Here is a 25,504-nt window from a genome sequence, read left to right on the forward strand (position 1 = left end):
TTATACAATACCACTCATCTCTGACTTAATTATAAGGGAGCTTGAAATTCTTTTGGGAAATTATTGGCAGGTAGAAGAATTCAGCTCTACAAGACACTGGCAGATTTAGCCAGTTTAATTGTACAGACACTAAATTCAGTAATTTACAATTTTGGAGCGGGAAATAAGGAGGGGAAAACCTTAGAGAGAATGAGGGAAGCAGTGACACTGTTCAAAAGGAAATGTACTCATGACCTGAATCACGTAACTGCAACCCCATGCGCATCACCCTTACAACAAAAATTTTTAAATCTAAAAACACACAAAAGTGTGTGTGTGTGTGTGTGTGTGTGTGTGTGTGTGTGTGTGTATTGGTACTGAGGGCTTGAACTCTGGGCCTGAATACTGTCCCTTAGCTTTTTCCACTTATGGCTGGTACTCCACCAGCTGAGCCACATCTTGACTTCTAACTTTTTGCTGGTTTACTGGAGATTAGAGCCTGACAGCCTTACATGCCTGAGCTGGCTTCAAACCAAGATCCCCAGATTTCAGCCTTTGGAGTACAGCTAGGATGTCAGGTGTGAGCCACTGACACCTGGCAGACATTCAATTTGATCCAATACTGTGTGTTAAGTTTTCTCAAAGGCTTTACTATTATTTCAGCAACCTGTAAACAGTCAAGAGTTATCAACACACAGGAAAGTGTAGCAAGGGTGCCTCAGCCTGGATGCCTGGCTGCAGGATTGTGAAGTGGTATGAGTGACCATGTGACCTTGGCCTAGCATTTGTCCCCCGCTTATTGTCTTCACAGGACTGGCATGATGTCATCACCCTACAGGGACTCCACAGCCTGAATAACCAGAGAGCTAGAATCTTTCTGGGGGGGTAGGGTGGGGAAATCCAGGAGCCTCAGCCTTGATCTGAATGCTAAGACTTACCGTATCATGTGAGTTGAAAACCCTATTAGACTCATCCCCCCCACACACACACCTCCACAGTGGTAGCTCGCAGCCATGTGATTCTTGGCTTCACAGTTTCTTTCTTTTCCAATCACAGTTTTAAATCTGTTAACAGTGTACCACTGATATCAGCACAGAAATAAAATTAACTTCAGGAATAAGATACAATCATCTGCGGCTTATTATCTCATCACTCATTCTCTGAGCTTGCTTCTTTGCTTGCTGGTAGCACTGAAAGTGAGATCAGCTTCTGGGTTTGACGGCTTTGTCTGGTCTGGAAGTGGATTTGTCTAGAGTTACTCGTAGAGCTGCTCTGCTACATAACTTGTGCAGTTCCGGTGTTTCTGCAAGTCCTACAACATGCTTCACAGTGACGTGCTCCAAGAGCCACCTCGGGCCCCCAACACCCTCAACCACACATTGACATCATTACCTTTCCTCTGTTTGTCCCACAAAAGCAGCTGCTGTCTCTTGAAGCACAGGCCCAGAGACCCTAGTTTTTCAATCACGTTGTACTAACCCCAAACTAACTAGGTAGCATAAACCAGTGATTTCTTTTTTAAAAAGGTACATATTATACACTTTTCCATCTGTCTTTAGCAATGGTCACTTAGGCTGAGAGTGTGAAATGAGATAAGCCACTGCCTGCAATAGCATCTACTCTAGGGACAGGGCTGTTAAGACACAGATGAAATGGGATTGTGAGGAGAGCCCATTTGAGTAAGAACCTTGTCCAGCCACTGCAGTGGCCCATGAAGATGAATCTCGATCCAGCATGGGGTGCTCGTGACATCCTGGCGATGATACTCCGCGCCCCAACCCTGAAAAGCAAGAACAGACCACAGTGATGGTGGCACTTTACCACAGTCCCCAGAGCTCCAGGAGCCAGAGGGTTCCAGATGCTTGCACTCCCAGGCAGTTACTGATACCCGGGTGGGGACTCCACTTCCTTGGAAGAAGGGGAGGCCTTCTGCATTAACCAGAAGTCTCAGGAGTTTACACTAATGCCAGCTGCTGGGTTCCCAGCTCTGCACCTGCCTGGACCAGGGCCCGGGACTCTGGCTTGGAGTTGTTGGCAAATCCTTCCCTTGCTGCAAGGGAAGAAACTCAATTGTTAGGTCCATCCACCCCTTGTGTGCAGAAGTTGGTGATCTGTACTGAACTGCTATGCCTTACACACTGGTTCTGCAAGTTATGAAGAGAGAAAAGAAAGGCCTTTTGGTTTTTAGGGCTGAGTATCAAAGTGTGGAACTCTCTCTGGCTCACTTGTTTCTCATTTATCACGCTCTTTGTAGGAGAAGAGATGGATGGGTGGAGGAAGGGGGAAGGGAGGTGTGTATGTGAGTGTGTGTGTGAGGGGGGGAGAAAGGGAAGGAGGGAGGGAGGGAAGGAGACAGATATGAATATTTCCACCATACTTGCACAGCTTACTCAGCTACCTCCCTCTTCCCAAAGGCAATTATCTGTCTTCCCAACTAAACAGTTCCACCACTTATGTATTAGACTTTTGGCTCTACTGCTGTTTCACTGTTGCCTTTCTCCATTTCCTTTGCTGGCTGCCTTTCTTCTCCCTCTTCTTCTATTGTTGAAATGCCCTGGGGCTCATTCTAGACTCCCTGCCTGTTCTTTAAACACAAAGCCATGACCATCCCATCCTGACCTGTGGAGTTCAATATCACTCATCTGCAGGTAGTTCACTTTTACTTTTCCAGCACCAACCTCTCTCTCAGAGTTGGGCATCTAACAACTGCTTGCTCTTCATTTTTATTTGAACGTGTGACAGATACCTCAGAGTTTCTGTCACTGAATATTTATGGGGTTTTTTTTGGGGGGGAAACATAATTAAAACTTGGGGTCTTTAGCTTGCTGGATGGGTGCTCTACCACCTGAGCCATTCCCCCCCCACACCCAATCCATTTGCTTTTTAGTTAGTTTTTGTTTTTGTTTTTTTCAAGTAGGGGTTTATGCTTTTACCTGGGCAGGCTTCAGATGATAAGTAGATGGGAATGCAGCAAACACCATCACAGCTGGCCCCCAGACTTGAGCTTTTGATAGTACTGCAAGCCTGACCCACCTGTTTCTCCTCCTACTGAAAGTGACAAAATTCATCTTTCTAACTTTCTTTTCCCCACACCCGCGTCAAATTCTGGCTGCTCCTACATTGCTCTGCTTGTGGGAGAGACAGGCACCTCTCTGAATGTGAATATTCCAGCAGCCTCTTCCCTGGTCTCCCTCATCCCTCCGTCGTCCCTCCCTTGACTGCTTCCCACCTTTCCTATACACAGAGGGCAACTTGGCCCTGTAAAATGCAGGAAACTCTCCTGTTCCCGTTCCTGCAGGGCCTCCAGGCTTGTGCATCTCCCCTCTCCTTAGGCTTTCAGCCCACTGGTCTTCTTGTTTCTCCAAAGTTCCAGACATACTCTTGCCACAGGACTTTCCGGCTTAGTCTTTTCTCTGCCTCTCCAGAGAGTTCCATGACTGATGCTACTGTCTCCTTCAAGTCTGCTGACAGGCACCTCTTCCTTGTAGCCTCCTCCAGTCCCAGCACTCCAGTTCCCATTACCTAGCTGGATACAGTCTCATTCCTCTCAATCTCTTATCAAGGTTGTTGTTTACAGCTTGTCTCCCAGCACTTCCATTTCACAAAGGCAGGGATTTGTGGGTAACCTGACAGATGCCAGTGCCTACAGCCGTGCCTGGCTTGGTGCCTGGCAGGTTCTGCATTGCTTTTTGTTGACTGAGTGATCATTACAAAATCAGAGCTAAAAGAGACCCTTCAGACAATCTGGTTCATCTCTTCCCAGTTATCACCAGAGTTTGGTCATCTGTAATATTTAAACTCATCATTTGTAGGTATTTTCCCCCAATAAAAATAGGGTTAGGGATACAGCTAAGTGGAGTGCTTGCCTAGCACAGATAAATTCCTGGGTTGGATTTTCCAGTACCACAATTATATTTATTATTTTTTTTTAATCTTGGGGTCTGAGGTGTAGCTCAGTTGGTAGAGTGCTAGCCAATGAGTGAAAATGTCAAAGTCCTAGTTTAAGTCCCAGTCTCAGACCAAAACAAAAGAAGAAAAAGAGGATGAATTTTTATCATATTAGTTTTCTTTCTGTGGGCTATATAGCATTATGAAGTTAAATGGTGCATAACTAAAAAATACATCCAGTTGATTCCAGATAAACTAGATTTCTGCACAACCTTGTGTTACAGTGAAGTGATTATCTATGCAATGTTGTTATTTCATTCTTATTTTAAAACATGGACCAGGATTCCAGTGATTATTCATTAATGGCAATTTCTCGCCCCCTGCTGCCTGGAAGTAGCATTGCATCTGAAGGGGCTCCCAGGACATATTCATTGCTTCCCAATGCAAAAACACGATTAAAACATTGACAAAGTAAAGCTACTTTGTCATTGTGAAAGATAAATGGTTGCAAGAAGCCATCTTTAATTGAAAACTACATGCAATGATTCTTTTCAAAATAATTACCAAAATTATAAGTTGAATTAAATTTAACTTGAGGATTGGAAAATAAGACAACCATTTGTCACAGATCTTTAGCAGCGTGCGGGGAGAAAGAGAAGGACATGCTGCAGGGCTGGGAGTTTGGCCTAGTGGTAGTGTGCTTGCCTAGCATGCACGAAGACCCGGGCTCAATTCTTCCATAACATATACATAGAAAAAGCTGGAAGTGGTGTTGTGGTTCAAGTGGTAGAGCACTAGCCTTGAGAAAGCCCAAGGAAGTGCTCAGGCCCTGACTTCAAGCCCCAGGACTGGCAAAAGCCGGAGGGGGGGGTGTTGAACCCAGGGCCAAGCTATCATCCCAGAGCTTTTGGGTTCAAGGATAGCACCAACCACTTGAACTACTTCTCCATTTCCAGGTTTGGGGTTTCTTTATTTTTAATGGTTAATTGGAAGATTAGGATGGATCTCAGTGGTAAGGCATTTGCCTAGCATGTGTGAAGCCCTAAGTTCAATTCCAATGAATTGGAACATCAACCATAATAATAATGATTAGGTTAGGTATAGTGGTTCAAGTCTGGGATCCCAGCTACTTGGTCAGGAAGATCATAGTTTGAGACCAGCCTAGGAAGATGGCAGGAAAAATCTATCTCAACTAATAAATAGCATGTATTCATATCTTGGCTATGTGGAAGGTATAAACAGGAGGACCCTTTCAGAGATCCTATCTCAAAAATTACTAAGAAAAAGGCTGGAGTGTGGTTCAAGCGACAGCATGCCTATCTAGCGAGCAGAAAGCCCTGAATCCAAACTCAAGAATTTCAACACACACACACACAGAGCCCTTTTGCAAGCCTCCTTTCTTGTCTTGTATGGTATATGACATTGTACATAGTTGATAGACAAGTTCTTATTTCTAAACTTGACAATTTTCAAACAGTTGGCAAAAACTGAAACCTTTAACTTGAATGGATAAATCCAGCTTTTTTTTCCTTCCTCCTCATTTCCTTACCCTTAATACTATTTAACTAGACAAACTCAACAAACACCTATAACATGAACATACAATATTTTCTCAGTTAATCACATCCCCCCAATTTTTCTATTATATTGTCTCATTACATATATTACAACCAGTTCCCTTTTGTACCTACTCTATAAAGTCATCTCCTCATTTTGCTTTTTGCCTAGATGCTTTTTTTTCTTTTCCTTTTTTTTTGTGGCCCTGGATTTTGAACTCAGGGCTTTATACTTGCTAGGTAAACATTATCACTTGAGCTCTGCCTCCAGCTATTTTTGAGATAAGATCTTCGCCTAGGTCAGCTTGAACCTCAATCCTCCTTATTTATGTTTCCCCCTGAAGCAGATGTGACAGCTCAGGCCTCCACCCTCAGCGTTTTTGAAAGTTAAGATGAGCCCTTGCAGGCCAGGAGTTTGGCTTAGTGGTAGAGTGCTTGCCTAGCATTCACAAAGACCCAGCTTCGATTTCCTCGGTACCACATACATAGAAAAGGCCAGAAGTGGTGCTGTGGCTCAAGTGGTAGAACTCTAGCCTTGAGAAAGCCCAAGGACAGTGCGTAGGCCCTGAGTTCAAGGCCCAGGACTGGCAAAAAAAAAAAAAAAAGATGAACCCTTGCTAACATGTATACTCAGACAAGCCTGGAACCATAATCTCTGCCTCTTGCATAGCTGGCATGTTAGGAGTAAGCCAGAGCATCCAGCTATTGGATGAAATGTGGTCTTTGAACTTTTAGTCTGGGCTGGCCTTGAACCATGACCATCCCCATCTCAGCCTCTCAAGTAGTTAGAAAGTTAAGCATGGGCCACCCATGCTCCCATCCTTAATGTTTTCTAAGAGTGAGACAAGAATCTGATTTAATGCAGGCAAATTTACTAAATTCATACAGTGTCTGACAATTCAAGGAATACAGAAATCTTCAGGGCTGGAAGCATGACCTAGGGGTACAGTGCTCACCTAGCATGCAGGAAGCCTTGGTACCACATACACAGAAAAAGATGGAAGTGGCGCTGTGGCTCAAATGATATAGTGCTATCCTTGAGCAAAAGAAGCTCAGGAACAGTGCCCAGGCCTGAGTTCAAGCCTTAGGACTGGTGAGACGGGAGAGGGGCGGGGGAGGAAGGGAGAGAGTGCTCCAGAATTCAAAATTGTTGTGATTTTTTCTTTCTGTATTAAAAAACAATTTCGCCGGGCACCAGTGACTCACACCTGCCATATGAGGCTGCCATATGAGAATCATGGTTAGAAGCTAGCCCAGGTACAAAAGTCCATGAGATGCTTATCTCCAATCAACTACTCAGAAAAAGCCGGAAGTGGCCCTGTGGCTCAAGTGGTAGAGTGCTGGTCTTAAGTAACAAGAAGCTCAGGGACAGCACTTAGTTCTTAAATTCAAGCCCCTAGACCAACAAAATAAAACAAAACAACAAAAACCTGATATCTGCTTTTACTTGGTTTTCCTCCAAAAGTAACATGCTTAAGAATTTTCACATAAGCCAGCTGCTCATGGCTCATGCCTGTCCTGATAGCTGCTTAGAAGACAGAGATAAGAGGATTACAGTTCAAAGCCAGCCCTGGCAGAAAAGTCCATGAAATTCTTCTCTCAAATTAACCACCAAAAAAAACCTGGAAATGGAGCTGTGGCTCGAGTGGTAGAGCACCAGACTTGAGTGATAAAGCTAAGGGATAGCACCCAGGCCCTGAGTTCCAGCCCCGGTACTGTCATACACACAAATTTATGCTCCCTGGGGAATGTCTCATACACTGCTAAAGAGAAAACAAAAGGATTGCCACCTGACTGAATTAGCCACTTAACTGCCACATCAACCAAGAGTGTCCTTGTGTTTTGGGGAGCTTTTCACGTCCTGCCTTCCCGATCTGAAAGCAAGCTCTCCTTACCTTAACAAAGCTCATCCGGATGGTACACATCTTGGTTAACTCATAGACGACTTCGAAGCCGTGGTGAACGGACTGAGCGAGCAGCTGTGCGAAGAGCTGGTTGTTGAAGACCTTGAGGCTGCACCCACTGGGGATCTTGCACACCGTGGCCGGGTGGAAGCCATGCTGATAGTTGCAATTCCGGCTCTGCACAAAGATGCTGCTGTCGCTCACACACTCGGCATACACTTCTCCCCCAACGTAGTACAAGTGCACTCCTGCAGATGCGAAAACACGGCCTTCCTGCAAATACTGCTCCCCTCTCCATGATTCTTCCCATGTCCAAGCTGCCCTCCCCCCCCTCCCCGGTCAGGCACCCTCAGAGCTGTGTGACATGTGTGGGTCGAATCCCACTGTTTCCATTGTGTTCTGAGGGTGATCGGGGGACCATTCAAAACTGTTGTGCTAGCAGCCAAGTGCTGGTGGCTCATGCTTATAATCCTTGCTACTCAGGAGGCTGAGATCTGTGACTCATGGGTTCAGAGCCAGCCCAGGCAGCTAAATACACAAGACTCTTTATCTTTAAATAAGAAAGTGTGTGGGGGGGTGGGAAAGCCAGAAATGGGGGTGTGGTTCAAGTAGGAGAGTACCAGTCATGACAGAAAAAAAGCTGAGCTCTTGTTTGTGGCCTTGAGTTCACAGCTCGGTATGAAAGACTTCCCTAAGCCTTGCACTGGTGGCTCATGCCTGTAATCCTAGCTACTTGAAAGGTTCAAAACCAGCCTAGGCAGGGAAGTCCATGACACTCTTATCTCCAATTAAACACCCCAAAAGCCAGAAATGGGCCCGAGGCTCAAGTGGTAGAGCACTAGCTTTAAGCAACAAAACAAGGGCCCACAGCCAGGACTTTGATGCCAAGACCGGCACTAAAGAAAGAAAGAAGGAAAGAAAGAAAAAAAGAAAGGAAGGAAGGAAGGAAGGAAGGAAGGAAGGAAGGAAGGAAGGAAGGAAGGGAGACAAAGAAAGTTGTAGGAAGAACAAAAGAAAAAGAGAGAGCGAGAGGGAGGGAGGGAGGGAGAAGGAGAGAGGGAGGGAGAAAAGGAAATGCTGCCCCAGAACTATTCAATAGGTTCTCATCTATCATTGTTCCGTTACTTTTTTGTGTAGCTTGTGGGACTTGAACTCTGAGCCTGGGCATTGCCCCTGAGTACGTCAGCTCAAGGCTACCACCCTACCCCTTGAGCCACAGTACCACTTCCAGTTTTCTGATGATTAATTAGAGATGAGTCTCTCACATCCATCATGTACATATACAAACAAAAGTTTATGATTGACAGTTAATGTCAGGAAATGTTAAATGTATTCACTCAGCCTCCTCCTAAGCAAACAATGAATGAAGTTTCAACTTTGTTATTAATATTTCTAAATATTTCTCTTTTTATTTAAATTCTATCATAATGGTGATGTACAGTGGGGTTAAAGTTATGTAAGTCAGGTAATGAGTGTATTTCCTTTTGAACAGTGTTAAATATTTCTCTTCATAAATGCTTCAAAGAGCCAGATGTGGCCAAGCAGATCTGTAATCCCAACACTCCGAGGTAGAGGAATGAGAATGGGTTCTGGTGGCTCACACAGCTGCAATTCTAGCTACTCAGGAGGCTGAGATCTGAGGACTATGACTAGAAGCTGGCCTAGGCAGAAAAGTCTGTATTACATGTGACACTGCTTCAAAACAGTTCAGATGGTATTGTAGCCTTCATCACATCAGTTCTCTAGGAAGGTGATATCAAACCTGCTCTCCTTGTCATAAAACAGGCAATTAACATATTATTTACAATTGAGAAGCTTTAAATAAAACAGTATAAAACAAAGCTATGGTTACAATCAGGTCCCTTATTCCAACTCTTAGCTGACAAAGATAAATTCTTCCCCCCCCAAAAAAAAAATATTGCCTGAGGACAAGGAAAGTAGCTCAGAATTGCTAATACTCAAGGCCTGAAGTTTGATTCCCAGCACAATTAAGATTACACATCTGCAGTGTCAGCACACAGGATGCTGAGATAGGAGAATCCGGACTCTAAGCTTTTCATTTGTGTTTGATTACCAGGACCAGATTTTCATGAGACTGGCAACTATCCAGCAGTGATGAGTGGTGTTTAGTTAGGCCAGGGGTCTTCTTGTATGAAAGACTGGCAAGAACATTTCAATACTTGGATCCTCTCAGAGTCTGGGGGGGAAGATGGAGTCCCAAAGTCCCAAAGCATAGTGCAAGAGAGCCTTGCAGAGTCTTCTCTGGCTGGGAGGAAGGGGAAAGGCAGAGCCCCTGACACCACCTGCACAGAGAACCCTGAAACCTCTCCACTGTCCTAGCAAAAACCTAACTCACACAGCCCAGCACCCTCCCTGAGGCTAGATGGCTTTTCCCTCCCCTCTGCTGCCTACTCTCTTCTGCAAGCTCTTTGTGCACTGGTTGATAATCATCTGGAGCTTTCAGAAAGTATGTTTTGGAGTATAATTTTAACACTTTTTAAACCAGACGTGGTGACATCGGTTTCAGCCTGACCCAAAGCTCGGGGTAAGAAAGACCACCTTTTTTTTTTTTCCCAATCCTGGGCCTTGAACTCAGGGCCTGGGCACTGTCTTTGGGCTTTCTCAAAGCTAGAGCTGTACCATTTGAGCCACAGCACCATTTCTGGTTCATTTCTATGTATGTGGTACCGAGGAATTGAACCCAGGTCTTCATGCATGCTAGACAAGCACTCTACTACTAGGCCAAACTCCCGTCTCAAAAGACGATCTTTTAAGAAATGCTAGGCCCCAGTGGTCTATTAAGTTAGCTATTCAGGAGGCTGAGCTCTCACCATTGCATTTTGTAGCCAGGAAAATGAAGCCCCAGAGACTCTTATCTCCAACTAATCACAGAAGAAGAAAAAAAACAAAACTGGAAATAGAGCTTAAGGAAGAAGGAGCTAGCCTTGAGCAAAAGAAATTCAGGGACAATGCCCAAGCTCTGAGGCCAGAACAACAACAATGGCAACAATAATAATTCTGCCAGGTGCTGGTGGTCTCCAATTAACTACCCCAAAATACCTAAAGTGGAGCTGTAGCTCAAGTGGTTAGCCTTGAACAAAAAAAGCTCATGAACAGCATCTGGACACTAAATTCAAACCCCAGGACCAGCACCCAAACCAAAACAATCCTTTATATTGTCAAAGATCTCCGCAGAGGGATACAATATCTAGTATTTGCTTAAAAACATACTAGTGATAGTATCATGGAACACAGATGAAAAAGGATGGCAAGAAAGAGGAAGATGGCTGCCTAGCTCTCTCCCACAAAAAGAACCAGGGAGTCCCACGAGCCAACTACCTAAAGAAATCCACAACAACAAACTCAAGAAGCAACGGAGAAGGACTCTAAACCGGAAAAGAAATCCAGCTAAAGCTCACATCCAACTTTCTCAAAGAATTCAGAACGGGAGGACCCCTCCCCCACCCCTCGCCCCCAGCTCCAAGCCAGGAAAAGCAGCGGCGGAGGGCGCCGGGCTGGGCAGCCCCGACTGCCACAGCAGCCAGCGGCAGAAGCCAGACGCAGGAACCAGCGCAGACCAGAACAGCAAACAGCGGAACCCAGACGCCGAGCACAAGCGGTGACGGAGATCCAAGGAGAGTGAATGACTCCCCAACACCGTGGAGCATCCACAGCCAAACGCAGAGGAGTGAGTAGCCCAGTGGGTCCCCAAACCCATCGGGAAAGCAGAGCTGGTGCCGAGCTATAGAACTTAACTCAGACCCCTCCACCCCGCCCGAGAAAGACTGGCAAGGGCAGGGGGGCAAGGAATTTAGAATCCTGTCCCTTCCCTCAACAGCCCCCTCCCTCAGGCCATTGACTAGCGACTGACAGGCGGATGGGCGCTAAGAACCAGCACCCCACCAAGGGAAGCGGAGGTGTCCCAGCCCCCACCCTCCCAACAGCCTCCTCCCCCAGGCCTCGGACTGGAGACTGACAGGTGGGCGGGCGCTAAAACCCAGCACCCCACCAAAGGGGACAGAGGTGCCCCAGCTCACCCACCCAACAGGATCCTCTCCCAGGCCACTGGATCTGGGGAGTGGGGGGCGCTGAGACTCTGCCTTCCAACAGCGGGTGGGGTGTGCAGGAGTCGAGGAGCCAGCATCTGTCCCCCTCAAATCTTGAGCCGGACACCCTCCAGCTGGGAATCCCCAGCAAGACAGCACCAAGGGCCTCCCCCCCCCAGTCACAGACTCTGGCCAAAGCAGCAGAAACACAGCAGGGAACTGAAGGGAAGACCAGCAGCCAAGCTTGCCTTCTGAGAATTAGAAAGGGGAGGCTCTGCCCCCCGCCCCTGGGAACAGAGCAGACACCAATTGGTCCAGCTGAGAGCCCCTGGAAACTCCCAAACTCCAGACCCTAGGCCAGGGGCCGTCCCTGGAAGCAGCGCAGGGAAACCAACCATCCGCCCAGCACGCTGACTGAAGCCCGCAGACCCATCCCACGGCCCACTGTGAGGCCACTGGTTGGGCTGAGAGCTAGTCGTGCAGCAGCACACAGCCTCTGGGAACAGACCAAATACCCGCAAAAACTGCAAACTCTGACCTACTCAGCAGAGGAATCAATTTGGCTGAGAACCACAGGTATACACAGATTCTCAGGACCACTGGTCCCAATCCAAGTAAAGACCGTCACCTACCGACTACAGAGTGAACTACAACAACAGTTCTCGATGCCTAGAAGAGTACAAAGACGAATTACGACATACATAAATAATCAAAGTCCCACACAAAGCCCAAAAGGAAACAAGAGCAAAGGGGCGAGAGAGATGTCACCATCCCAAGAAATGACACCTGAAGAGACATGAAATATGACTCAAATCAAGATGATTTTGGAAATGAAGGCTGAATTCCAAAAACATAAGCAAGAAATTTCCAAGGAACTCTTCGAATTCAAAAGAGAAGTGGAAGAAAAGTTCAATACCCTCTCAGCAGACTTGATCAGCTCAGTGTCCACACTTCAAGCAAAAATGGAGGCATTAAGCAGCAGACTGACTGAGATGGAGAATAGAACATCAGGAACGGAAGATAAAACACAAGAGCTGGAACAGAGAATCACCACGTTTGAAAGATTAGTCAGAATCCCCCAGAGAGAACTCCAGGACCTGGCAGATGCAGCAAAGAAGTCTAACCTTCATATAATAGGGATTGATGAGGGGGCCGAATTTCGGGACAAAGGAATGCAACCATTATTCACCAAAATCATAACAGAGAACTTCCCCAACTTCAAAAGGGAAAATTCTCACATTATTGAAGGTTTCAGGACTCCAAACAGGCAAGATCCTACAAGGAACTCATCTAGACATATCATAGTAAAGACATTAGATCCGAATACCAAGGAATTGATCTTAAATGCTGCAAAAACAAAGAAAGAGCTATACTACAATGGGAAAAAATTCGAATTACAGCAGATCTCTCCACGCAAACCCTAAATGCAAGAAAAGCTTGGAAAAATATCATTGATTTCCTGAAGACCAACAACTGCCAATCCAGACTGATATATCCAGCAAAACTAGCATTTACTTTTGAGGGAGAAACAAGAATATTTCACCCCAAAGAGAAGCTTTATGAATACGTGCACACTAAGCCAGCGTTACAAAAAATATTAATTAATCAAGAACAAATTATAGAACATCAAGAACCCCCATCCAGAAGCAAATATCTATAATTCACTAAACACAAAAGAGGGAAAAAAGAGAGAGAGAAAGAAACTTAGAAATAAAAATAAATAATGACAATGGACACTGACCACTTCCCCATAATTTCCCTAAATGTGAACGGGCTGAACAATCCAATTAAAAGACACAGAGCAGCAGACTGGATTAAGAAACACCACCCATCCATATGTTGCCTCCAAGAGACTCACCTCACCGCCAAAGACAGAAACAAATTCCAAGTGAAAGGATGGAAACAAATTTTCCACTCCAATGCACCATGCAAAAAAGCAGGAGTAGCAATCTTAATCTCCAACAAAATTAACTTCTCAGTAAAATCAGTACATAAAGATAGAGACAGCCATTACATATTAGTGAAGGATACAATCCATGCCCATAATATTACAGTTATAAACATTTACTCCCCCAACACGGGAGCACCCAAATTCGTCAAACAAACTCTCTTAGAATTACAGAACAAGATAGACTCAAATACAATCATAGGAGGAGACCTCAATACACCACTCTCAACGAACGACAGGTGAACTCAACAAAAGTTAAGCAAAGACACCATTGATTTAAATGACACCATAGCCAAGCTGGGCTTAATAGATATACACAGAGTCTTCCACCCAACGGCGAAACTTTTTACATTTTTCTCAGCAGCACATGGAACACACTCCAAAATTGATCATATAATACTTCGTACAGAAAACCTAAGCAGATACAAGAGAACTGATATAATCCCATGCATTCTATCAGACCACAGTGGAGTCAGACTAATTCTAAACAATGCAGTCCAAGTCAAAAAACATTCAATCACTTGGAAACTGAACAACACAGTTCTGAATAACTCCTGGGTAACAGATCAGATCAGAAAAGAAATTAAAAACTTGCTTGAATGTAATGACAATCAAGAAACATCACAAAGGAACTTATGGGACACAGCAAAGGCAAATTTATCGCACCAGGAGCGCATATTAAAAAGAAGAAGAGCATGTAAATAACCTAAAAAAAAACCTGAAACACCTAGAGGAGCAAGAAAAAGTTAATTCTAAAACAACTAGAAGGACAGAAATAACAAAAATAAAATCAGAAATTTCAGAGATTGAAATAAGATCTACTATACAAAAGAACTGATAAATCAAAAAGTTGGTTCTTTGAAAGAGTCAACAAAATAGACAGACCCCTGGCAAGATTAATCAAAAAAAGGAGAGGGGAGACTCAAATAAACAAGATTAAAGACCCCACGAGAACAATCACAACTGATTTCCAAGAAATTCAGTTCATAATGAATAAGTACTACCAGGGCCTATATTCAAAGTAACAAGAAAATCTAGTAGAAATGCGTGATTTCTTAAATAAATATAGGCTACCCACACTGAACAACGATGAGGTCAACAAATTGAACAGACCAATCTCTTACAATGAAATTGTGGAAGCAATCAGGGAAATGCCAACCAAAAAGAGCCCAGGTCCAGATAGTTTCACTGTGGAATTCTACAAGACGTTTAAAGATGAAATAACACCTATACTCTTGAAACTCTACCGAGAAATAGAAACAGAAGGAGCAATACCAAACTCATTTTATGAAGCTAATATTACTCTCAGCCCCAAACCAGGGAAAGACCCAACTACAGACCTATCTCTCTAATGAACACAGAAGCAAAACTCCTCAATAAAATATTACCCAACAGAATCCAGAAACAAATTTAAAAAATCATACACTATGATCAAGTAGGCTTCATTCCACAGATGCAAGGCTGGTTTAACATTCGCAAATCAATCAATGTAATACATCACATTAATAGAGCTAAGGATAAGAATCATATGATAATTTCTCTGGACACAGAGAAGGTATTTGACAAAATACAACATCCATTCATGTTGAAAGCACTAGAAAAAATAGGAATAAGAGGTACATTAATGCCATATATGAAAAACCTGCAGCCACTATTATACTAAATGGTGAAAGACTGGAACCATTCACATTAAAAATCAGGAACTAGACAGGGATGCCCACTCTCTCCACTTCTCTTGAGTATAGTGCTGGAACCCTTAGCCAGAGCAATAAGGCTAGAGAAGGACATCAAAGGGATCCACATAGGGAAAGAAGAAATTAAACTATCCCTATTCGCAGACGACATGATCCTCTACTTGAGTGACCCAACAAACTCCACTCCCAAACTTCTAGAATTAATAAACTATTTTAGCAAAGTGGCAGGATACAAAATTAACCTTCAGAAGTCAGTAACCTGGTTGTACACCAACAATACACAAACAGAAGGCCAAATCAAGAAAATGATCCCCTGGGGCCAGGCGTTTGGCCTAGTGGTTGAGTGCTTGCCTAGCATGCACGAAGACCCAGGTTCGATTACTCGGTAACACATACATAGAAAAAAGCCAGAAGTGGTGCTGAGGCTCAAGTGGTAGAGCTCTAGCCTTGAGAAAGCCCAAGGACAGTGCTTAGGCCCTGAGCTCAAGCCCAGGACTGGCAAAAAAAAAAAAAAAGAAAAAAGAAAGAAAATGATCCCATTCTCAATAGCCCCCAAAAGAATAAAATACTTGGAATATACTTAACCAAAGATGTAAAGGAATTATTCAATACAAAAGCCTAACGAAAGAAATTAAAAAGAAAACTAGGAAATGGAAAAGACATCCCATGTTCATGGCTAGGGAGAACCAACATAGTGAAAATGGGTATACTGCCAAAATTGATATACAAATTCAATGCCTTCCCCATCAAAATCCCAGAGACATTCTTTACTGAAATAGAAGATATAATTCAAAGATTCATATGGAACAAGAATAGCCAAAACAATTCTAGGCAAAAAGAGCAATGCTGGTGGTATTACAATACCAGACTTCAAACTCTACTATAGAGCCATAATAACAAAAACTGCTTGGTATTGGCACAAAAACAGACCAGAAGATCAGTGGAACAGAATAGAAGACCCAGAAATAGAACCACATACCTATAGGCAACTTGTATTTGACAAAGGAGCCAAAGATATACAGTGGAACAAACACAGTCTATTCAATTACTGGTGCTGGCAAAACTGGGCAGCCACATGCAGAAAACTAAAAATTGACCTTAGCCTTTCGCCATGCACAAGCATTAACTCAAAGTGGATCAAAGACTTCAACATTAGACCGGAAACCGTGAAACTGCTACATGATAAAGTAGGAGAGACACTGGAACTCATAGGCACAGGCAAAAGATTCCTGACCAGACTCTCAGGGTCACAACAGATAGGAGAGAGACTCAATAAATGGGACTACCTAAAAATAAAAAGTTTCTGTACAGATAAAAACATAGTCGCAAAAGTAGAGAGACAGCCAAACAACTGGGAAAAGATACTCACCAATAATACATCTGACAAGTACTTAATATCCAGTATCTACAGGGAACTCAAGAAATTAATTCCCCCCAAACCCAATAAACCATTCACTAAATGGGCAAGGGAACTAAAGAGAGACATCAGAAGAAGAGATTAAAATGGCAGAAAAGCATATGAGAAAATATTCATCATCTATGGTGAAGTGCAAATAAAAACAACCCTAAGATCCCACCTTACCCCAACAAGAATGGCTAAGATTTTGAACTCAGACAATGACAGTTGCTGGCGGGGGTTGTGGAGAAAAAGGAACCCTACTACACTGCTGGTGGGATTGTAAACTAGTTCAGCCACCCAGGAAAGCAGTGTGGAGGTTTCTTAAAGAACTGAAAATAGACCTTCCCTACGATCCCGCCATACCACTTCTGGGCATCTACCCTGAACATCATAACCCAAGATATTATAAGGACACCTGCTCAGCTAAGTTTATCTCTGCACTATTCACAATAGCCAGACAATAGAAACAATCCAGATGCCCTACTGCAGATGAATGGATACAGAAAATGTGGTATAAATACACAATGGAATTCTACATAGCCAACAGACAAGATAAAATAATGGCATTTGCAGGGAAGTGGATGAATCTAGAGCAAATCATGTTGAATGAGACAAGTCAAGACCAAAGGAACAAAAGGCGAATGGTATCCTTAATATGTGGTTATTAGATTCAAACAGTATAAGAGTGAGGACTCAATATCTGTATACCCAGTGCTATGGACATGGTAATGGAAATATAAGCATAACTATACAGATATAAAAACCTATGACTCTACAGACATAATGTTTTATTTTCTAAAATTAATATGTTTCTATGACATACAAACCCTTAGCCTAATTTTGATTAAGTTCAAATACTAAGTTCCAGTGACTGTAAATAGATTCCCTTCTTGAACACTCATTTGTTAAACCTGCCATTTAAAATATGATGCAAAAATCAACGTTAATAAAAAAAATTGAAAAAAAAAAGGATGGCAGCCACCCACAACCCTTGAAGCTGGAGGTGACTGAACAGAGACCCACTGTGCTATTGCTCTTTCTATTTTGTGTGCAAATGGAATTTCCCACAATAGTGTACTATTGTGTGTGTGTGTGTGTGTGTGTGTGTGTGTGTGTGTGTGTGTGTGTTTGTTTTCCTTATAGGACTGGACCTACAATTGTGCCCTCCAAGGCATAAAGGTATACCAACCAGCCTCGCAAGCCTCGTATAATTATGACACTGCACTTCCAGCAGATGGCAGTGGTTTTTGTTTTGAAGAAGGGTGGATTTTTCTCTATTTCACACATTACCTCTAGATTGCAGCAAAACTGGTTCCTAAAATTTGGAGACACAGTCCCTGAACAATGACGAACAAGCAGGTTTAGGCTAAGGGCACGATAGTGCCAGTCACGCCTGGTGGTGCCACACCTGGATGCTGTGTGTACAACACAGCCTTAAAACTCCCAGACCTCCTATCCCTCATGTGGGCAAAACTCCACTGTACAAACCTCAGAATGCAGACTCGAATCCACAGAAATACCCACAGTGAATATCTATGTGTGTTTTGGAATTTTATTTTTGGTGCAGTCCTGGGGCTTGAACTCAGGGCCCAGGCACTCTGAACTTCTTCCCCCTGGCACCCTACTACCACTTGAGCCACAGAGGATTCAGTTCCCTCTTTCAAGTAGTTCACTGGAAATAAGAGTCTCATGGACTTTTCTGACTGGGCTGGCTTTGCACTGCAGTCCTCAGATCTGAGCCTTCTGAGTAGCTAGGATTACATGCATAAATCACTGGCCTTAAGTGTGTATGTATATATAACTGTATATACATACACACTTATTTATACAAATATACATATATAAATACATACATATATATATATGTCATTGGGATTCTACTCCACAGCTTTCTTAAACTTTAATTTAGTCATTTATTATGTACATTTTTCTCAGCATTGGAAATCTGATGCAATTATCTATTTTAAAGGTTGTAATATTATGACTTCCTAAGTCAAAGTATCTCTTAGGATTTGCTCTTCCAAAGATGAGCAAACTCATACATCTTCAAAATGAAAGGGTATCTTTAGCGAGGGAAATAAGAGGTTCTGCGAAGGGCAGAACCTCTTTCCAAGGAGCTGACGAGCCAAGGTGATTCCTTTCATGAGACAGGAAGGAGCGCTAGAATGCTACAGGACATGCAACCAAGGAAAGCATAATAGAGCCAGCTCGTCTATGTAGCAAAATAGTGAGAGGATTTATAGGTAGTAGTGAGAGACCTATCGAGCCCGGAGCTAAATGTAGGAAAGTAAACAAATGTTCTCGAGTATAAGATGGTTTTAAATTTATAAGGTGGCTTGGAAGTTTTCCTCGTTAAGCAAGCAAATTCCAAGGAGTTAGAAAATGTGATTATTTGCAGTATAGTCTCGGTTTACCTCAGTGAGCTCACTGGGCAGACTTAACGCTTTGGGAACCATTCTACCTGCCTACTTTTCTCCCACAAAGGGAAAAGAATAGACATCATGCAGGAAACATACAACAAATACACCAGCAGAAGAGAAACATTCTTGTCCTGCCTAAAGTGTGCCTTCACACCACGAACCCAAGCCCAGGGCTCATTCATAAACTTAATGACGAGTAGGGATGGAACTCAGGCAGAATGCTTCCCTGGCATGTGCAAAGCCCAAGGTTAAAAAAAACAAACAACTAGAAGGTTAACTGAGCCAAATGAAGTTACATCAGAGGTCATGGGTGCTCAGAAATGCCTTACTACTGATCAGAAATGACATTAAGGCACACATTTCTAAGCAATACAATCCTAACCCCAAGGCCTGCACTTCTTCAGGAGTTCAAGTCTGTGATTTACTAAGTATTTGGAAATTCAAGCCATGAGCAAAACTCTAACATGCAAGCAAGAATTCTCCTCTAATAACCCAGCAGTTCACTATCGCTGGCTATTAACATCACACCTAAAACCTTAGGGAATCAGCGCTGCGTTCTATCTCGTCTAGTCACACCTCAATAGACTATGTCAGTAGTTCTTTGCCTTCTCGTTTTTTTTTTCTGTAAAAAACCCTCCTAAGCCTACCATAGTGGTACATGGGGCTCTAAATTATTTTGGGGGTGGTATGATAATTTTTAAAGTCAAACATAAAAGCTATCCTATATACACTTTTTAAAATATTTTTTAAAAATAAAATATTTTTAGTCTCTTGCAAGTTTTTTTTAACTTGCCCAAGGTTACTGCACTATTTTAAAAAACCAGTAGAAATACATTTTAAAAGTAAATCCAGGGCCCTGAGTTTAACCTAGTGGTAGAGTGCTTGTCTAGCATGCACAATGACCTGGGTTCGATTCCTCGGTACCACATACATAGCAAAAAACCAGAAATGGTGCTGTGGCTCAAGCGGTACAGCTGTAGCCTAGAGAAAGCCCAAGGACAGTGCCCAGGCCCTGGGTTCAAGGCCCAGGACTGGCAAAAAAAAAAAAGTAAATCAATTTGCTTGGAGTTGGTGGCTCATGCCTGAAATCCTAGCTATTCGGGATGCTGATTTTTATGGTTTGAATCCAGCCTGGGCAGAAAAGTCCCTGAGACTCTTATCTCTAACAAACTACTCAGAAAAAAACCCAGAAGTAGTACTAAGGCTTAAGTGGTAAAGTGTTAGTCTTGAGAAAATCTCAGGGACAATGCTCAGGCCCTGAGTTCAATCCTCAGTATCACCAACTATACATCTGTCTGTCTGTCTGTCTGTCTGTCTGTCTGTCTGTCTGTCTATCTACTTACCTACCTGTCTATATGATATAGATCAAGCAATGTCCCTGGCAAATTAATTTGATGTTCTGAGCTAGGAGGGAAAGGCAGAACGCCGCCTGGGAATACTCAATTTTATTTTGTTTTGCTTTGCTGTACTAGGGTCTCACTCAGATTCACCCAGGCTCCACTGGCTAGCTACACCCATATCTCAAGAGCAAGGCTTGTCTACCGAGAGATTACCACTGAGCCACTGGAGGTAGAGAGCAGTAAGCTATAGCTGATTTAGGGCAGACACAAAGCATTATTTTTCTGTTGCTGTTTGGGTTGAGTTTTGTTTCACTCTGGTATGGGGCTTGACCTCAGCCTCCTGCTAGACTTGATTCACTGTTCGGCTAGCATGCTATTGCTTGAGCCTTGACTTCAATTTGCTAGTTCATTTGACAGTTTCTTGTGGGCTTTTTGCCTAGGCTGGCCTCAAACTTTCATCCTTCAGGTTTCAGCCACCTAAGTAGCTAGGATTATAAGCACAGGACACCGGTGTCTAGCCTTGAATTACTGTGTGTGTGTGTGTGTGTGTGTGTGTGTGTGTGTGTGTGTGTGTTAGGAGTAAAATGCTAGCTTATATAGCCACAGAGGTCAGAAAATATCACAAAATAGGTTTGAGTACTCCCTCCACCTAAGGATTCAGGTAGAAATTAACTGTAAAACAAAAGATGTTTAACTTACCTACCCAGGGAAGTGGAGGTATGGCTCAAGTGATAGAGCACTAACTATGAATGGAAGAGTTAAGAGACTATACCTAATCTCTGAGTTCAAGCACAAACACACAACACACCATACTATTGGTAAGTGTAGGACAGGGAACTTGACTCATATTAAGTCATCAATATGGGTAGCTATCATCATCATCATCATCATCATCATCATCATCATCACCATCATCATCATCACCTTTGCTATTTGCATTTCTGGGTTCTCAGAAGAATGTGGTTAGAAGCCATGTTAGATTTCAGTGTTCTAATCCCTTGGGGATGCTTCCTCTGGCTCGCTAGTAGCTATTTGAAACATTGTGCTAGTGAGGTCAGAATACTGTGTTCAATTCCTTTTGTTGCAGTTACTATTGCAAGCTTTATGTGAGCCACAGCGCCTCGAGTGGAATGCATGGAGACAACAGAAATAATGCGAATGTCCACACTTCTGCCAGCTCTCACCCCCTTTAGACAGCCAACCCCACCAGTGTTAAGTTACAAGGATAGTGGCTCAAAGCTAATCGACCATTTCTGAAGGGAGAAATGGCACATCTCTAGTTATATTTTAAATGTAGCTGTGGACAGTTTCTACCTCTGCTCACCCTACAGTCTGTTCTCAAGACAGCAGCCAAGCAGTCTCTTGAAAATGTGCAATCAGGGCTAGGAATGAGGCTTAGTGGTAGAGTACTTGCCTAGCATACAAGAAGTCCTGGGTTCCATTCCTCACTACCACATAAGAACAGAACAAGCTGGAAGTGGCCCTGTGGTTCAAGTAGTAGAGTGCTAGCCTTGAGCAAAAGAAGCTCAGACAGTGCCCAGGCTCTGAATTCAAGCCCCAGGACTGGCAAAAGAAAAGGAGTCAACATCAAGAAATGAACTCAGTCTGTTTCTGATGATGGCCTGGAGGTTACTACAATAGGGGACCATTAGAAAACATTACCCAATAAGCTAATGAAAACACACACACACACACACACACACACACACACGCATGTACACGCGCGCGCACTCATGTGTGCACACACACACATAGGCACCTGAAAACCTCAAAGAAAACTCTCCTTACTATCTTACTGGATGGGGAGTAAAAACAGATCAAACGGTAACAGTGCTGTGGCTCTTTAAGTGGCCTTGTGCAGAAACATCAATGAACAGAAAACATCAACAGGAATGGAAGTAGTTAAAGGCCCTTAACCCAGCCACATGGTCACCTGAGTTGTTCACAGAGGCAGGATGGCTTCAATGGACCATCTGCCAGAGAGCAGTGGGGCTGAGCCCCTCAGCCATCTCAGCGCCTACTTGGACTCAGGAGAACTCCCATTACCTACCGACTGTCCAAACAGAAGTCAGGTTCATCTGGTAACCATTTCATCTGGTAATAACAATCATCCATCACAATTTCTCTTGTTCAAAGAAGTCCTAGCTAGCATTTCTGGGGAAATTCAAAATGCATACATAATGTCTCCATTGAGTAATCTCATCCTGCTGTCAAATGCATCATCTAATTCTGTCTTTGCAGCAATCATTCTATGCCATGCCCAAAGACAGGCTGGCTTACTGGCTTCAGAGGTGATGACGAGGGGACCAGGAAAGTTTCTGTGACCTTCCCAAAAGGGCACCAACTGGCCATCAGCGCTGCAGCTGTGGGTCTGTCCACGAGACTGCAGCTGGTCTCTGGTTCCCCTCTTCAGCTCAGAACACTGCACAGAGACGTGCCATATTCACACTTACCCTTTCCTATGTGTCGCCTGGTATTTTCTATGGTTGAGTTTCTGTTCACATTGGAAAGAAGTCCAAGACAGAACCTGCTTCTGTTATTTGAGGGGTCGGTAAATCCATCTATGAGCACGCTTCGGGAGGAAGCCTGGAATGTCTCCCCAACGCGGTTGTTCAGTTCATAGTAGGCGACTGAGCACCAGTGCTGGGGTTCCTCGTAACAAACGGGCCGGAAGTCTGTAAGAGAGACAGGTAGAAAGCATTATGGTCACACCTGGACTCCACCAAGAAATGGAGGTGGATGCTTTAAACTAGAAAGGTGGCTGCAAGCCCGCCAGGATGCTGTCCAGCCTTCTGTCTGAAGTGGCACAGACCAAATTGCACTATATGTGGTGAGAAACACACTCTCCCAGGCAAGCTCAAAAGATGAACTGAGACAAGTACAGCGAAAGCAAGACTTCAGTGGCAGTCCTGGAAAATCTGGTGTTTGTCTGATGGCAGGCATGCTGTCTGAGATTACAACAAGCAATTTTATAACTAATATGTGGGGATTCCTAGCCCCCTCCCCAAGTCCCAGTGCTCATTCCTGACTACCTGGAGGTTCACAGTCTTTCCCTATGTCACCTAAGTTATATTACTTTCTATCGAGTAATTTGAATACATGTACCTCTACCACTCTACAAGCTAGTGGAGCCTCAGTCATGGGTGAGATATGTCCAGACCTTGAGGTCAAGGCCCTGTACTGGCGTGTGCACACACACACACACACACACACACACACACACACACACACACACACAGAGATTGATTATGAGAAATAGCAGACTAGCACATTTCTATTTTGTTTCATTTGTTTGGTAGTATGGATATTATTGCTGGGGTCTACATTCAGGGCCTGGGCACTGTCCCTGAGTTTTTATGCTCAAGGTTAGTGCTCTATCACTTGAACCAGAGCTCCTCCTCAGGTTTTGAGATGGTTCATTGGAAATATGAGTCTCATGACCAGTGCTCTGCAGCTGAGGACAGTATATAACTCACACTGAAGAGATACACATACATCTCTTCTTTGTTTCTCAATCTGGATCCATTTCACGACTTTGGCAATCCTTTCTTCCTTCCTTCCTTCTGTACTGGGATTTGAACTCAGAACTTTGTGCTACTTAGGCAGGAACTTTACCACTTGAGCCTAGACACACATTTTCTCTAGCCAGGAATTCTCTGTGGAGGACAGCACTGGCCAGATCCTGAGGAAACGTGCTGCCTGGCTCCTGGGCCAAACCTTCCTACTTTAGAGAAGTATTTTAATCTTACTTCCACTGCCTTAAAGAGCAAAGAGTCACTGGAAATTTCCAGGGATGGTTTTCAAATCTATTTAGTTTCTGAAAGCTTCCAGAAGACTAGAATCAGAAATCAGAGCCAAAACATGTGTTTCAGCCAGGTTCTGGGGCCCGTCAAGTCTGTGAGATTCTTATCCCCCCATTAATCACCAAAAAGCCAGAAGTGGAGCTGTGGCTTGAGTGGTAGAGAGTGCTACCCTTGAGCACTAAAGCTCAGAGACAGCACCACAGGGCTGGCAAAACAACAACAACAAAAAACATGCAGTTTTCAGACTCCTTCTATGTGGCATGGGTGTTGTCCTTGTCATCTCAGAGAGGGCTTACAGGAGACTGCTCTACAAACTGTAAAGCATTATGCAAACGATAGCTGCACTGATTACAATTACGATGCTCCCCCACTGATGCATGCTTTTGGTCTTCTTTTCCCATATTTTCCCCCAAACCCTGGTTCTTACTGACCTGAGTGTTGATACGGACTGTCTGGCTCAGAAGGACTTTGTGGGGAGTGAGGATAGCCGGCAGAGCATGGGGACTGTGAGAACACGTGGCTGGGTGAGGGAGGCAGCGGAGGACATGGCGGCTGCTGGAAGGACTCAGGGTAAGTTGCGTTGTGCGGCATGAGCGGCTCGCTGTGCAGGGAGGCGCTACGGAACTTGGCCAGGAGGCTGAGCTGGGGGTTGTATTCACTGTGTCTTGGCACGAGCACTGGGGGCAACACTAGGAGCAGAAGAAACAAGAGAGTGAGCGCTGCACATGTGTGTCATGAGAGAATGGAGGAGACAGAGGTATGGGAGGTCTTCAACTGGCAATTTGCTGATGCATGGGAATCGTTCCTCCAGAATTAGCACGGTTTTCTTGCTGTTGTTTGTGCTGGTACTAGGGCAAAGTTGGTGGTCTACTATTTAAGCCGCACTTCCACTTTGGGCATTTTGCTAGTTCAGTGGAGACAAAGAAAAAAAAAAGTCTCATGGACTTTCTTGTCCTGTCTGCCTTTCAGTCCACATCTTCAGGTCTCAGCCTGATATCAACTACAGTTACAGGCATGAGCCACCAGTTGCCAGCTGCCTCCCGTGTTCTCTCTGCTCATCATCCATGAAGGTCTCACTGTTACCCAAGAAGGAAGAGAAAACATGAAAGATGCAAAAATAATCGTCCTTTTTCATGCTATCTGCATCTAAAGCAGAATTTCACTGTGAAAGACATCAGAAAGCCCATAAAGATTCTCCCGACCTTGGAAATGACCAGAGCTACATTGTAACACTGTATTCTCAGGATCTCGCTGTTTGTATGACTTTTTAATTCTGCCAGTCAATTTAATGTTGTTAAAGCACAGGTGCTTTCTATTGCTTGCCATGAAATGCATGTGATTCCCAGAGTGATTTCCTTCAGAGACTTGCTGCATTATTTAGATGAGCAACCTCAATTCAGCTACAATAAAAACATCCTGTTTCCCTTGGAAAGTTTTAAAGGGAGAGAGTGCAAAGTTCTTTAGTGAAGCGCAAAGCAGAATAATAAAATGAACAAGCAAAGTATCAGTAGCCACAGGAAAATCTAA

At 43.9% G+C, this 25,504-nt stretch overlaps 1 protein-coding gene across 1 annotated transcript in view; it reads right to left on the reverse strand.

The window, feature by feature from the left end:
- Positions 1-343: 343 nt before the first annotated feature.
- The window catches only part of Smad9 (SMAD family member 9), a 65,621-nt gene continuing 40,460 nt past the window's right edge, over positions 344-25,504 (reverse strand). The window contains exons 3-6 of the mRNA XM_090342274.1: positions 24,409-24,666; positions 22,628-22,849; positions 7,319-7,575; positions 344-1,759 (exon numbers count right to left, since the gene is read on the reverse strand). Coding sequence (XP_090198400.1) covers positions 1,616-1,759; positions 7,319-7,575; positions 22,628-22,849; positions 24,409-24,666 — 881 coding nt within the window. The 3' untranslated portion in view covers positions 344-1,615. The remainder of the gene's footprint in view (positions 1,760-7,318; positions 7,576-22,627; positions 22,850-24,408; positions 24,667-25,504) is intronic.

The sequence above is a fragment of the Megascapheus bottae genome, chromosome 11 (genome assembly GCF_031878675.1).
Source record: "Megascapheus bottae isolate mThoBot1 chromosome 11, mThoBot2.hap1, whole genome shotgun sequence".
NCBI classification, from domain to species: domain Eukaryota; kingdom Metazoa; phylum Chordata; class Mammalia; order Rodentia; family Geomyidae; genus Megascapheus; species Megascapheus bottae.